The sequence below is a fragment of the Anser cygnoides genome, chromosome 7 (genome assembly GCF_040182565.1).
Source record: "Anser cygnoides isolate HZ-2024a breed goose chromosome 7, Taihu_goose_T2T_genome, whole genome shotgun sequence".
In the NCBI taxonomy this organism is placed as follows: domain Eukaryota; kingdom Metazoa; phylum Chordata; class Aves; order Anseriformes; family Anatidae; genus Anser; species Anser cygnoides.
In genome coordinates this window covers 18,122,166-18,138,320 of record NC_089879.1, presented here as the reverse complement: position 1 = coordinate 18,138,320, position 16,155 = coordinate 18,122,166, and the positions used below count along the sequence as shown (strand labels likewise).

The 16,155-nt window shown below is 44.1% G+C and overlaps 2 protein-coding genes across 9 annotated transcripts in view; one reads left to right on the top strand and one right to left on the bottom strand.

Annotated features, from left to right (window-relative positions):
* Positions 1-6,835: 6,835 nt before the first annotated feature.
* On the top strand, positions 6,836-10,969 carry LOC106044214 (interferon-induced protein with tetratricopeptide repeats 5-like). Its single transcript, XM_013194152.3, has 2 exons — positions 6,836-7,024; positions 9,041-10,969. The coding sequence occupies exons 1-2, from the start codon at positions 7,020-7,022 to the stop codon at positions 10,473-10,475; spliced, it is 1,440 nt and encodes a 479-aa protein (XP_013049606.3). The 5' UTR covers positions 6,836-7,019; the 3' UTR covers positions 10,476-10,969.
* Positions 10,970-13,552: 2,583 nt separating this feature from the next.
* SLC16A12 (solute carrier family 16 member 12) overlaps positions 13,553-16,155 on the bottom strand; it is a 43,595-nt gene continuing 40,992 nt past the window's right edge. For all 8 annotated transcript variants that reach the window (XM_048069245.2, XM_048069246.2, XM_048069244.2 and 5 more), the window contains one exon: positions 13,553-16,136. In XM_048069245.2, coding sequence (XP_047925202.2) covers positions 15,874-16,136 — 263 coding nt within the window. In that variant the 3' untranslated portion in view covers positions 13,553-15,873. The remainder of the gene's footprint in view (positions 16,137-16,155) is intronic.

The following is a 16,155-nucleotide window of genomic DNA, read 5'->3' as shown; positions in this document are numbered from 1 at the left end:
GCTCCCCGGCCGGCGGAGCGCGGCGGGAGGAGGGCGCTGGGTGGCGGCGGCGCTCAGGCGATGCGGCGCGGCCTATCGGCAGCGGCCGGCCGCCCGGCCCGCCCCACCGAGCGCCGTTTCTCAGTGTTTTGGCCCCTTGTTGTTTTTGTTTCCTGCGCTCCAGCACCTGCTCGTCATCTGACTGAGACATTAGTCCTCGCAGTTCTGCTTGCTGCACCGATTGACCCCTCAGAGCCCGGGCGTAACCGCACTCAGCGCCACGAAGGGCGAGCGGGTCATTCTGAAGGACTATGAGACATTGTCGACAAGCACTGTGCACACACAAAAAGAAATCATCTATCCATCATTGCTGAGCATAAACTAAGTACATCAAATCTAATACAAACAGGCTTAAATTACATGCAGGTGCACAGTTCCAGCAGTGCTGCCACCACTTCCTCCCACGAACCTGGTCTGTGCCCACGCTCTGAGGCAGTTAGTTGGCACTGTGCTTGATAATCTATGGTTTCACAGAGCAGAGTGCCTGTGTCAGGCGATGTGTGGCCACGCTTGCAAAAACTTGGACCAAATTCAATCCTGAAATATAAATATTCATATTACTTGGTACACAGTAATATCCTCAGAATAATACCGAAACCTGAAATACACAATAGTAGGGCAATAATATGTCAAGAAAATAAACCTTTTTTTTTTTCTAGAGCATTAAGACTTTCATAGATGTTTTCATTTTCAGAAGTCACTCTCCTTAACGTCATCCTCAGTTTTCTTCTCCCAAGTTGTGAGGTCACAGCTAGTGATGAATTGGAGGGGCTGCGAGGCAGAGAAGTTCGTATGGCAAGGCAGGGCCGCAGGGCCTGGGTGTGGCTGAGCAGCTGGAGAGCACGCCTTTTAACAAGACTGTGAACAAGACTGTTTGACACCACTGCAGGCAATCAGGCTCTACACAGTCCTGTATGTCGGTCCTTTTCCTGCTCTACAAGCTCTACGTGGGGTCACGCAACACCACGTAGGAGGCCAGGTCCCCCCACACTGCATGCACTTGTGATGCTCCTGTGTGCGCTCCATGTGCAGGAAAAAGAAAATGCAGAGCTAACTCAGTCAGCACGTCGGTTTGAGAGCAGTAGTTCTGTGGCTTTCCATGAGAAAGGATAAAGTTCTTCTACCCAGCAAACTGATTAACGTCTCATTTTTACTTAATGAGGTTAAAACTTGGGCTTGGGTGTATCTTTGTGAACTGCAGTACCAGTGATGACTGCAGTTTAGGCACCTCTGTAGGATTTAAGTCTGAGGGAATCATTACCTCCTGTGCAACATATGTTTCCATCTCCCTCTGTCTGTCTCTCCAGTAGTGGACACCTGGAGACCTGTGCCTTTGGAACTGGAAGTTCACAGCTTTATGGGATCAGTTACACATCCCCTTTACTTCCACCACACCTGTGGATATCTTTATAAATATGATTTTCCCACTTTACAGGGATGTTTTGGAATTCAGTTAGTTTACAGGGTAAACTATCAGATAAAAAGTGCTATAAGAAGTGCAAGCGTAAAATGTCTGACATGTAGAAACAGAATACCACAAAGTAATACTAATGTGGAGTCTCAAAGGCTCTTTTAAAAAGTTTATATGCTTTTATTTCATCTTTCCCAGCAGTGAAAGTGATAAGACCACAAATGAACTGCCTTTGGGGAAATATGTTAGAAGAGCTATCTCAGGCCCTTCAGCACCATAGCATCCGCTTGTTTTGATATGTCAAGGTGTCCTGTGCACTCAGTGAAAGTGATGTTCTGCAACCCTTTGGATTTCTAGATCTCATTTCTTAGGGTCATGTTTTGTTTTAAAGAAGTTGGGTAGCAAAAATATTGCTCAGTGATTCACCTGGGTTTTCTGCAAAATTAATTACAGGGTACTCTTCCCTCCAGAGGAAAACCTAAATTATAAAATGCCACAAGTGCTGCTCTCAGACGTAGTAATGGCATGCTAAACTCGGCTAAACTGAAACTAGATATTTAAAGCGATACAAATGTTTACAATGGCACACTTCATACACATGATTTTAATAATGAACACCGCAGCTCAGGCAATTATTTGGCTGAGCTAATTACACCGGGGGAGAATTCTTTCACAGCAGGTATCCATTTCAACTCCAAGGAAACATACAGACATGAGTTTTCTCTCTACAATGAGTAGATATTTTTAAAGACACTCCCTATTTTTGTATATGTACAGTACATTAAAATAAGCAATATGAAAAATAGGAACACAGTTGTTCTTTCCAGCCCATTTCTGCATGTGTTTTCCAAGAATCTCTTGCATTTGCTGCTGAACAATGCAGCTCTCTCTGAAAGATGCAGCTCTCATCAAAACTTCTGTAGCTTTCCTTGAAGCCAAAGTAGCAGAACTGTAGAAATATTTCTGATTTTTTTGTGTTAAAAAGACAGCTGCAGAAAGACGTTGCGTATATTCTCCTACCTTTACTTTAGTTCAAGCGGTTTCTGCACTTACTTTATTCAACAAGCATTTGTGTCAAACTGAAGCACATAGATGTAACTAAATCTGTAAAAATACAAACCATTAGGGCAAATTTTTGCATTCCAGATGGAAAATTCCTGCATTGTACAGGGTGCACAGATATTTCACAGGCAGTTTTGGATTGATTCCCCTCTGCACATGTGGACTATATCTGCACATGCTTGTGGACACTTAAGATTGCAGTTTCACATCCCTGTAGCTCCCTATATTGCTTTGTTGCTCTCATTTTCCAGTTTTTGACAACTTAATTTGCAACATCATGCTCACTCTTAGCAAAGTCATTTGGTGCAGATATTGAAGCAAGAATCAGCATTTCTGTGCATCGTGCTTCCAAACATGGAAGCTCTAGGCCATTTTATATTTACATAGCATTGTTGATACATGGACTAAGCTTATCAAAGGTACTATCAGAATCTAACAAAAAACCTTCAGCATGGACAGTTTCCCAAATTGACGAGGATATCATATAATTACCAATTAGATCACTATCTCCCTTTCTAACCAAGATGTCAAAGCTTGGTTTATCTATGTTTTCTGCTTTATCACCATCTTATTTGCACCTTTTGGAATTCCAGATAACCTTCTGTGCTCAAGCTCTTTTCCCACTTTCCCGCTTAGTGCCACAGATAGCGTGACCTACAGCTGCTGCGGGAAGACACATCTCCAGGACAAGTGTACCAACACTCCTGTTTATGGATTGCCAGTACCGTGGGAAGAGAATCGCTCTGTTCTTCCAGCCATCCTGAAGTTAATCCTAAGGGATAGAAAAAGATGTATTACAATGGAATATTAATAAAACTTCCTTTTATAGTGCATATACTTTAATTTAGCACCTTTAGTCTATGACAATTCTGATTCATTTGTTTTAGTTCCAATAAAAAGCTGTCATATTCCCACCAGACCTGCAGCATAATCCAGTTGGCAGGCAAAACCTGCACCTGGGGCAGGCTGACAGTGAAAGGACAAACTTGACCACAGCTTCACTGCCTGCTGGATCTCGGCTGGGGCTGAACCCTGCTGCTGTCCTGTCGGACCCACTAAAGTGCTGCCTTTCCTGCAGGCTGCTGAGTGCACCACGCACCCTCATGCTCAACACAGCTGATCAGGCAGAGCCATCTCCTGGCCAAGCTGCAGGCATAAAGGCAGATTATGTGTACCAGGAGCCATGAAAAGTCTCATGAGGTACCCCTGGGAGTATTTTTATAACCTTTTTCTCACAAAATGGGAGGACTCAAATACCACAAATATCAATATGAAAGGAGAGTAGACAGTATATCAAAAAGATGTCTTTATTTTTGGCTCACATTTTAAACTGGAATGAATTCAAGAATGGAGATAGGTCCTATGATGTTTCTTTGTGTGGTACAACTGTAGTTTTTGGGAGAGAGCAAGCAGTTGCTCATGGTAGTGTGAGCTATTGAGGATGCTAGCACAATGACAGCATGGAGAAGTACAGACCTGGCACAATAGCAGAGCCCTTGAGATGTGGAGGCAAAGGATGTGGCATAGAGGAGGGCAAGCATAGGATGATGTTACGTGAATGTTACATGGATGACACCACATGGATAAAACAGGTGCCTAAAGCACAGGGCAAAACTGTGCATAGATTCACCGTCAGAGGCGGGAGGTGCAATGACCCCGATACCCAGCCTACGCATGATAACCAGGTCAAGTTATACTAGCCTGAAATACTCTCCTTATCACAGTTGCATTTGGATTTAAGCAAAGTCAGTGCTCTGAGTTTTTAGCAGCTGTTGCCACGAGCTCCACAACACAATTTAGTGCATGACATAAAGCCAAGATGATAAAAGATGATGAGTGACTCCTAAGTCTCTATTTCCCAGCAGGCAGTATTTGCAGCTCCTCTCCCAGATTCAGAAGCTTGTTTTCACTTTCTGGTTCCCATAATCTAACTAATGGATTGCATTAAGGCTGGAGCACATGAAAGATTTCAGGCTGCTCAGGCAACTAATTAGTAAGGTCCCCCAGGATTCCATTTTTAAAGGCCATCGGGGTCCATCACTGCTGGTCACTTTTTAAGTACCACCTCTTAAAAGCACTGGAGCAGGCAATTCCAAAATGTCTGAAGTCAAGCAGGTGGGGCAGAAAGTTAGCTTGTCTGAGCAGGGATCTCCTAGAGCTTAGGCAGAAAAAGAAAACCTATGGCCACTGGAAGAAAGGTCGAGTGACATGGGAGGTCTACTGAGATACTATTCACCATTGTAGGGAAAAAAATTGTGCACAAAGCTCAATTAGAGTTGAAGCTGGCCAGTAGTGTGTAGGACAAAAAAAAGGGCTTTTTAAAGTATGTTAACGGCAAAAGGAGGACCAGAGATAACATTGGTCTGTTACTTGATGAGGATGGTCACCTCACAAATAGGGACATAGACAAAGCAGAGACATTCTTTGCCTCTGTCTTCAACGCCAGTGAAGGGCCCTGGGACCCCTGGAGACCTGAGTGGGAGGACCTTGACTTGGGGGAATGATAAACTCACAGCCAACTCCAACCTTGTGCAGGATTTGTTGCTCCACCTGGGAACACATGCATCTATGTGGACCGATGGGATTCACGCCCGGGGACTCAAATTGCTGGCTGATGGCATTGAAAGACCTCTCTCAATTATTTTTCAAGGGTCTTGGAAATCTGGAGAGGTCCCAGTTGACTGGAAGTTGACAAATATTGTCCCAGTATTCAAAAAGGGCAAGAAAGAAGACCCTGGCAACTACAGGCCTGTCAGTCTCCCTTCAGTGTCTGGTAAAATTATGGAGTTTATTCTGCGCATTATTGAAGAACACTTCAAACACGATGCAGTCATTGGTCATAGCCAACACAAGTTCACAAGGGGAAAGTTCTGTTTAATAAACTTAATTTCCTTTTATGACAAGGTCAACTACCTAGTTGACCAAAGGAAGCCAGTTGATATCTTTCTGGATTTCATCAAAGCCTTTGATACTGTTTCTCACAGTATCCTTCTGGACAAAATATCCAGCATAGAGCTAGATAAATACATAATGTGATAACACAATTGGATGACAGGTCAGGCTCAAAGGGTTCTAGTAAATGGGGTCACATCATGCTGGCATCCAGTCACCAGTGGGGTTCCGAAGGGCTCCATTTTAGGGCTAATTCTCTTCAGTGTTTTTACGAACAGTCTGGATGCAGGACTCAACTGTGTACTAAGATTTCCCAATTTAGTGTAATCTGCAAACACAAATTACTGGGCTGGGCAATCACTAACCACATGAAAGGTAACAAGAGCCAAGTGCTGGATTCTGCATTTGGGACAGGGCAACCCTGGCTATATGTATAGACTGGGGGACAAGAGGCTTGAGAGCATCCCTGTGAAAAAAGATCTAGGGGTTCTGGTTGACAGAAAGTTGAACAGGAGTCACCAGCGTGCCCTGCAGCCACAAGGGCCAGCTGTACCCTGGGGTGCTTCAGACGCAGCACTGAGGGGAGGGATTGTCCTGCTCTGCTCTGGTGCGGCCTCACCTAGAGCACTGTGTGCAGTTTTGGGCACCACAATATAGGGACATAAAACTATTAGAAAGCATCCAAAGGAGGGCTACAAAGATGGGGAAGGGTCCAGAGGGGCACGTATGAGGAGCAGCTGAGGGCCCTTGGTTTGTTCAGCCCAGAGCAGAGCAGGCCGAGGGGAGGCCTCATGGCGGCCTGCAGCTCCCTCATGAGGGGAGCGGAGGGGCAGGTGCTGAGCTCTGCTCTCCGGGGACAGCGACAGGACCCAAGGGAACGGCATGGAGCTGGGACAGGGGAGGGTCAGGCTGGGTGCTAGGGAAAGGTTCTGCACCCAGAGGGTGGTCGGGCACTGGGACAGGCTCCACAGGGCAGTGGTCATGGCCCTGAGCCTGCCGGAGTTCAGGAAGCGTTTGGACAACACTTTCAGACAAGCAAGTGTGGCAATATAAAATATATTCACTGTATAATAGCACAGGCACCTTCATTTTTCAGGGGAGAAAGTATCCAGGCTGGTAGATTTTTTTTCCCTCCTGGTTGTATTTCAACAGAAGGGGCTTTACATTTCCAACACAGTTTTCACACAGGTTTTCAAGGTGCAATTTCTTAGATGCCTCCCTCTCCAAAACAGATTTGATAATCAATTCTCACTTCAATATAAGGACTTTCAAAAGAATGACGATTGCTCCATTTCAAACCTCCAGGGACAGAAATAAATGCTGTGCTTCCAGCAGTTGTGTCCCCACACTGCCTTTCATTAATCTTTAATTAATCAAGATGATAAAAGCTGCTGAGGTACTCCTAAGTTTCTATTCCCCAGCTGGCAGTAGCTGCACTTCCTCCTGCAGATTCAGAGAGAGAGCTTGGTTTCACTTTCTGGTTCCCGTTATTTCAGTCACACAGCACAAGGGCTGGAGCACATAAAAGGCAAGTCACAACAACAGTGAGCACTTTGGCTTCCAAGCTACCTTCAAACAGGCAGAGAAAGGAAAGCAAGGAAAAAGAAGGAAGAACATGAGGTAAGAGAGCAACGTAGTCTCTGAATGCTGCTTTTTTGCTGTGCTCTTATGCTATGGGAATGTAAGTTTATAATATGCATAACAGAAAGTAGTAAGGGACTTGGAGAAACGAAGCATCAGAAAATATTTTATAGAATATTTATTGGAGGAATGAAAATTAAATGAGGATTCTATTGGATGCTGTAACGTTATTGATTTTTCGGAACTGACAATCAGGAACGCTGTGTGCAGGCAGTTCATGGATGAAATGCAGGCTGCAGTAGCAGCCACTGACCAGCCAAAAGGGTGGTTGGCACTGATGCAGCTGAGAATTTATTTTCCTTTCTCTATCGCTGCGAGGACCAGCAAACAGTTCTGGATTGCAGTCTGAAGCAAAAGAAAAGTGATAACATTTGCTGAGGACTGTCGTGCACACACAGACACTCAAATAGGGCAGAGCCAGGATGTTTATGAGAACCTAGGAAATTGCACTCACAAACTAAGCATTAAACTAAGCTAAACTGTATTTAATCTGCATCACAAATCCTTTTGGGGGACATTCATTTCCAACAAATGTCTTTTCATGAAATTACTCTCCACTGTTGTTTTCATCCATGGAAATTTTCTGTGTTCTCAGCTGAGGCAACAAAACAACAGGTAATGCATAATCACTTATTTCATTTTCACAGAATCACGTAGGTTGGGAAGGACCTTCAAGGTCATCAAGTGAAGCCATCAACCTGACGTACCAAGTCCCATCACTAGGTCATGCTCCTTAGTGCCACAATTTGAACAATACATTTCAATTTTGATTTGAAGGGGCCTACTTAAATGCTTCAAGCTATTCCTGGACTATTTTTGCTGATTTGGCAGCCAGTATCTGTTCTTCCTTGGTGTTCCCCAGGGGACAAAGGTTTATAACAAGGTAGTGCTCACAGCAGGAACTTGCTCTCACTTCCCCTTCATCCCAGAAAAAATGTAATTTCCTACAGAGTTTTTTAATTAAGAACGGTTGTTGATACCAATCAAGAATCAGTTAGTTGGAGAAGATTACTTGATAAGGGCAAAGAGGTCAGTAAGATAAACTTAGACATTAACAGCATTTATAAATACCTATTTTCTCTAGTATCTGTAATACTCCAGGTGGTTTGGGTGGGAACTTACGTTGTTTTGTTTTCCCCAGCATCCTGCACTTTGTCCCAGAGCCAGCAATACCTGCTTCCCAATTCCTCCTTGACTTGTCTCCTCAGAATTTTCCAGTCTTTGCTCTCAATCCTTTTTCTCAAAAGACATTTCCTCTTTTGAAGTCTTTTTTTTTTTTTTTTTTTTTTATGTGACATTGCAGCGGCACAGCAGTGCATGTAGCGCTGTGCAGGTTTGTAGATCCTCCTGGTTTTACAAAATGGAGAACAGAGCAGTCTTTCTAACAAAGGAGGATCTGACCAAGAAGCCAATATTTCTTTAAGGAAGGGCCTAATATGGAGTAAAGGTGTATCATTGATAGGCTACATGATAAAAGCTTGTCTGCACACCCACAAATGGGGACAGGTAGATGGGGGAACTCGACAAATACCCTGCCTTGGCTGCTGCCAGACTCATCCAAGGTCCTGATATTGTATCCTCACACACATGGAGAAGCCCAGAGACACAAGAGCAGCTGGGGGCATCCCACTTTTATTTGATTACCTCTTTTAGGTGGGCTTCAGCAAACTTTCCAAGCAGGGTAACACATTTCTGAGGCCCAGGGGAGTGTCAACCTTACACTAGAGACCAGCCCTCCTCTATGGCATCTAGACCACCAGCTCTTTGGCTGTGTAAGAGGTGCCCTCAGTTCCCCTGGCAAAGAGAATTACTGAAAGAACTGCTGAGCTCTCTAGACTTATGGCGCCCCACAGCTTTGGCTTACTTGAACTACTGTTGACTAGCGGCACCAAGTGAGGTATTGCCTACTTTTGAAGTACCATCATGCCCAGTTTAAAAACATGAGTAGCAAAAAGTAAATTGAGTGTAAGTAATCTTTTCTTTGATTTCTTCTAGTACCATTTCCAATAATTCCTTGAAGAAGTCCCTGCTGCAGCTAGAATGTTATTTTACATGGACTTTGCTGAAGGAGGATGTAGATCTCGATTACCTAGAAGAATCAATAATTGATCTGATTGATATTGGATTTTATGAAAATCTCAGAAATTACAATCTACTCTCTTATGTATGTCACCTAAAGCACTCAGACAAGGAAGCCCTGGAAAATCTCCAGAAAGCTGAAGAATTTGTTCAAAAACGTTATCCAAATGAAATCGACATGAAAAGTCTTGTTACCTGGGGAAACTATGCCTGGATCTATTACCACATGGCCAGATACAAAGAAGCTCAAGATTATGTAAGCCAAGTGGAAAACAGCTGCAAAAAACTTTCAGGTACTGCTCAGTTGAAGATTCAGCTTCCAGAAATCTATGCTGAGCAAGGGTGGGCACTATTAAAGTTTGGGAAAAAGTACTATGAGAGAGCAAAGGAGTGCTTTGAAAAGGCTCTGAGCAAAGAACCCAACAACCCAGAATTTAATGCTGGCTATGCAATAGCAGTGTATCGTTTGGAAGAACATTATAATGGAACAAATGAAGAAGCAAACTCAACTGTGGAGATCCTGAAGCGTGCAGTGGAACTGAATCAAACGGACACTTTTCTTATGGCACTACTTGCATTAAAACTTTGGCAGTTACGTCAAGATGATGAAGGGGAGAGATACATTGAAGAAGCAATGCAGAAAACCCCCAATCTTCCTTATTTCCTGCGATATGCTGCCATATTTTATAGAAAGAAAGGAGAGGTGGACAAGGCACTGGAGATTTTGAGAAGAGCCTTAGCAGTGACACCAAAATCTATCTTTTTGCGTCACCAGATGGGAGTCTGCTACAGAGCAAAGCTGAAGCAGTTGCAAAGGGCAGGAAATCCACCTCAAGATCAAGTGGAAAAACTCATTCAAGAATGCATTTTTCATTTTAAAGCAGTGATTGACCAAAAAACAAAATTTTATTCTGGCTATACTGACTTAGCAGTCATGTATGCAAAAGCAAAGAAGTATAAAGAAGCAGAAGAGACATTTCAGAAAGCATTTCAGATAAATACTCTGACTTCTGATGAAAAACAATCACTATGCTACCGATATGGATATTTTCATCAGTATTGTAAGAGATCAGAATCTGAAGCCATTAGATATTACAAAGAAGGGCTGAAAATTGGAGAAGATTCTTATGAAAGACGTATGTGCAAAACTGCCCTCAAAAAATTGTTGGGAGAGAGAATTCAGAGAGGTGTAGAAGATGAAGCAGATTTTGGTACACTTGGACTCATTCACCAGCTAGACGGTGAGAACCGTGAAGCAATTGAGTGCTATGAGAAAGCCATTGAACGTAACCCTGACAATGAAGAATATCTGAGTGCGTTATGTGAGCTACGACTTTCCCTCTCAAGCTGAAGCTCCCAAAAATCCTTCTCAAAAAAAAAAAAAAAAGGCACATTTTAAGGTTGAAGTTATAACCGGATGAAAAACCTGGTATCATCACCTTCTGGTGATGATGTAGAAACTGTAGATGATGACTGGATGATGATTGTGCATTTGCTTGTGCGTTCACTGCTAAAGGGCATGCTTAGAAAGAATAAATAACAGCTAAGCAATCTTAGCCTTCCGTACTAATACTAGTATAAACGTTGTCTTTGAGTGATGATCTGTAGGACACAGCTGGAACCAGATCTTACCTTCTACTGAGAAAAAGATCAGGGAATTATGCTATTTTAACATTTAACCTCTCAATTTGAAAGGCATGCTGATGCTACAATGGACACTGCTGGTGCATTTTCAAATATTAAGGAAAGACTCTTTTTGTGTCATTTAGAAGAAATTTGTGTTGAAGACTTGTTCAGATTACTACCTTGTGTGCTGTTTAACATAAATGACCACTGTTTAAACAACCACTGTTTGTCTAGTTTACTTGGAAACTTAAAACGTGTATTATTGTTGTGAACTATCAAAGAGCATTGCATTGTCCAACTGCTGCTTCTAGTATCTCTCAGCTGACCAACGCTCATGTTGGTAGATGAAAGAAAGGGAAACATCCATTCAAAAAAGTAAAAGGGATGAAGTTTGGGCAGGATATGGAAAAGTCAGGAGATAGCCCCATTTATTTTCCCAGACTCTTGGCAAGGCTGGTTTCAGAGATGCTCCCCCAAAGAATTCAATTGTGCAGAAAATAGCATCCATATAGTTTACCCAAACTGGCACTCTTGGGAACCACTAGAGCAAACGCCTGGAGTGGAAGGAAAGGCAGTGTCTGAGATGCCAGAGGGATGGTTGTCTGTGGCCACATTATGAAACAAGCCAGGGACGGAAAACACGAGCAATGTACTGAACCAGAAATGGAGCACGGAGTGGAGCTGGAGAACTGGACAAATGGAAACCCGAGTGCAAGGTGCAGGTGGGAGAAGGGCTGAGTGAACACAGAGCACGCAAGAAGGGAAGAAAGGGTTGAAAGGACAGTGACTAGGTTAAGGAAGTGATTGTCTTCAGATATCTAACTAAAGGTATTCACAGCTTGCCAGTCTAGTTCCACATTACGTACCTTGGCATAATAGATGATGGTGCTTGGCAAAATTAATACTGCACTTCCAGAACACTCCTGAGCCCTAGCCAGTCGTGTAGAATGAAGCCAGCTGGTGACAGAGCCCACACACCAGGTTAAGGTGCGCATTGAAGTTTGACAACAAGCTTCAGAAGATGTCAGAGCTTCAGCCACACATATGGCAGCAACACTATCCAACTGCCAGCGCTTAAGCAGCCTGTACACGTGTCCCTGGGAGGGTGGGAGCGTGGGCATTTCTGTTCCCAGCCCCCCTGGAGCCTTCCTGCCCCCCGAGCAGCAGCAGGCCCCATGCACAGACAGGACAGTGTCCTACAGGAGCGTAAAACGTGGTGCCAGGCAATGAAGCATCAAGGGACCTCTCAGCTCTCTGAGAATCTTTTATAGCACAAACAAAAGCAGCCAGGAGCATAACAGTGTGCCCAGCACGCTCATCCACACCTGGGACTGCTAACTTAACAAACTTAACCAAGTCTGGCCTCGTTTTCTAGCCACCTGCCAGCTTTCCCTCTTACAAACAGCGGTGGCCCTACCTAGGGAAAGGGGAGGGAGGGAGGAGAACGGGGAGGACGGGAGCGGGACAGACACATACATGGTGCTCAAAGCTCGTAGGTACAACGGCAGGGCTGAAGTCAGGAACTGGTGATTGCCTACGGTGCTGGGCTCAGCTGTGGGGCAAAACGGTACACGGGGTGACCCCGCTACGCAGCTCGGTCTTGAGGTTCCTCACGTCAGCACAGTTTCCACCCAAGCACTGCTGAGGGCAGCAGGGAAGAGACGAAGGGACGGGTCGCGCAGGCTGCCGAAGCCCCGGCTGCACACCCCTGCGCCCCTCCACACCCTGCCGCCCCTTCCCCGGGAAACGCGGAGAGGCAGCGAGCTACTCCGGGCAAAAACGCCAGCCTGGAAGGCTCCATCTTCATCACCGTGAGCGATCCTCATCGCCTCCCGCTGGGTGGTGCTGCGGCACCGCCACCCGCGCCGCCCAAGCCCAGCGGGCAGAAGCGGAGCGGCGCCGGAGCGAAGCCGGCTGATCCGCGTGTGAACGCAACTGCCTCGCTGCAGGAAAAAGGGGGGGGGGGGGCTAACCCTGCACGAGGCATTCGTTCATGAGTCCAAATCACCTCCTAGATCATCTAGGAGACTGTACTGGAATACATCATAAGTCACTTAGCAGAAAGCATTATTTATTGAGGCGATTGTGCTTAAGGACTTCATTGTGCCGGCCAGGAGGTGTTGTTACAGCTTATTTTAACCATGCCTTTTCTTCCCAAATAAACTTGTTACGCTTCAGAAAGCAAAAAAGGAATAGTGACAATATTAAGTATATTCACCATGTAATAGCACAGACACCTTCGTTTTTCAGGGGAAAAAGGGAGAAAGTATCCAAGCTGGTAGAAGTGTTTAATTTTTTTTTTTTTTCCACAGAAGGGGCTTTACTTTTCCAACACAGTTTTCACACAGGTTTTCAAGGTGCAATTTCTTAGATGCCTCCCTCTCCAAAACAGATTTGATAAACGATTCTCACTTCAATATAAGGATTTTCAAAAGAATGACGATTGCTCCATTTCAAACCTCCTGGGACAGAAACAAATGCTGTGCTTCCAGCAGTTGAGTCCCCCGCTGCCTTTCCAGTCCGCTGTCATTCATTATTCTTTAGGAAGCCCTGACAGCATCCTGCATCTGCCCAGGCAAGTGTCTGGCTGCCACCCAGGACAGAACAGCTCTGCAGGCCCCACCAGCCGGGCACTGCTCAGCACTGGGAGTTCGGGGTTAAATTCAGACCCGGAGCTGTTGGGCAGCTGGGGTTTGTAGCAAGTGACATCCCAGGAGGATGTTACTCTATGGAGGTTTCCATAGAGAGTAACAACAAGCCTCAGGGTGGTTTCGCCTTAGCTCACCTTTGCAAAACCAGGGCTTGTTTGTGGACTCTTCATTTAATGCAATTGCTCCTAAGCACTTTTTTGGGTTTGTTTTTTTTTGTTTGTTTGTTTGGGCCCCATTCACTGGATCCCTAACTACCCTGCTCTTCAGGACCTGCTCATTGACTCCATGGGGGAGTAAGTGCTAAATCCACGTAGGGACGTGTTAGTTGCCTGACCCTGAGGTACTTTTTGCTAACATGAAAATTCAGCTTTCCAAAGGTACAATGCAAAACTAAACACAAAGCTGATACAGCAGAGCTGTCCAAAGGCCTAGAAAAAAAATATATAAAACCAATTAAAGATCATATTCTGCACTTACACTGTGCTTTCATGCATTGCATGGAACACCTGGAACAGAGCATTAGCACTGGCAGGATTCATCTGAATGCTCTTTCCAAGCTCGCATCCATCACTGCTCAGTGGGCTGGTGGGAAAGCACCATGTTGTCCTGGCAAATTCTTCACAGCTTTCTCAGGTGTCTCTGCCTGCTGCTGCGCTGTGCTATGCCAGCCTACCCTGAATGGAGAACAGCCTGAATATTATCGTCCCTTAAAAAACAAACAAACTGTAACTGTACTTCTGGAGCATGGTAGTGGTAAATGCTTTGAGCGCAGACAACTGAAGACAAACAATTTTAATATGTTATATTTGAAATATGCATGAAAAATAGAAGAAATTGATACACATACTATTCATATATATAAAAAATACGTTATGACCCTGTGGGTGTACTCCTGATCTAAATCAAATTTGTGAACAGCAGCCTGTGTTGCTTTCCCTTCTGAGGCCCAGAATGGAATAGGACACCAATAGCAAACATCAAATATACTGCAAGTGATTAACAAAATTACTAGCACAGCATTAATAAAACTTATCTGGCCTCTGATCAATTTGCTAGTGAACAGAATACAGTTTTATACAGCATCAAACAGAAAAGATTCGCACTTCAGAATGTGAAGTTCCTCCATCTCTAACAGTTTCACTTTGGAAATGTAGAAGCATCCCATTATTCAATAAACCATCACATCAGTAATTTACCCCCATGAGCTACATTCAGTCTCTAGGTGCCACGAATCAGCCAGCTGTAGTACATCCCTAGCACAAGTAGCAGGAAATCATCAGCAAACCACAGCTGTTGCTGTCTGGCCAGCCAGGACAAGTGACCTGATCAGCTCCCCAGTTGGTATAAATGAGTAATTTGCACCACCTGAAGATGTCTCCTGGATCCAAAAAGGGAGAGGCTTGCCATTGCAATATGCAGGAGGAGCAACTTGTCTGTCAAGATCTTCTTTAGTAATAGCATCTGGGGTGGGAGTTTCTCAGTCATCTGCTCCCAAAAATTAATTTTTTCAACAACTAGTGATTTTACAGGAGGAAGAGACTCTGCATTTGGAAAAACATGAGCTTCTCCTCCCAGGCTCCTGGGCTGCCTTTGGACTTCTTCCAACTAATGAAGCTAGAGCAGGTTTGTCTACCAGCACACCTAGTCTCCTGGTACAGATTTACTCCTCTTCAGATGGCTGAGCAGCCACAGCAACTCTTCCATCCACCCAGAAAAGATCAGCTGGAGGATCATACCTGGAATGTCACTGTTTAGAAATTCATCCTTTAGAGGTTTCCAGGAGAAAGAAAAAAAGAAAAAGAAAAAAAAAAAGAAAAAACAACAGCCACCTCAAAATTTTGCTGTAGGGGGACTAGGAAAGTAGCTCTAAAACCACATTTGAAATGAAGTTGCAATGTATGTACAAGATGCAGGCACACTGTAAAAATTAAAGCTGCTTCAGAGATACTTTCAGCATTAATCACAGCTTCCTGGCAGATTTTATAACAAATAGCTTTGGCATTTGAAAGAGTTATTGACAAAGAGTTTAATGAAGACTGATAAATGGAGAGGTTTCTCAGTGGCATGTGTTACTCCATTGAAACAATTGACTGGAACACCAAAAAAATTTATTTCATTAATACTATTTTTGAAATAATTTAAACATTATTGTTCAGCTTTGGTGACTGATTACGTTGTATTTTTCTCTCATTATATCTGATTACCTTTTTTGAGATTACCTTTGGAGTCAACATATTTCCTTAGAAATAAATCTGTCGACACTTGTATCTACCAACTCTCTTTCAGTCTAGCTTTGTTCTATTACTGCATTAACTTTCTATTCTGTGTGTAGATTTTAGCCTAACAAAACCTGACATAAAAACCTAACGGAGATGCCTTGTTTCACAGAAGTAGCATCTTCAACAGTGCAACACAATGCAGCCCCCTCTGTCTCAGTCACAGCTGCACAGCGCTGAATCTTGACGGTACTTGTCATCTGTTGCTATAGCTGCTTGTATCCACAGCCAAAAATTCAGCATCCTTTTGGTCTAATTCTCCAGTGACAGAGTAAGCTATTGCTCCGTTTGTCCAGATGTGATGTTTGCTGTGGGTATCATTGGTGAGTGACCTTAAATGCGTTCTTTTGATTTTCTTTGCCAGTCTCGCAAAACACAGTAACGTTGAACTAAATATCATAGAAAATCCACACAGGAGGAATGACGCGGTGTAACTGCCCGTTGTATCCACAAGCCAACCTGTAGGAAGACAAATCGT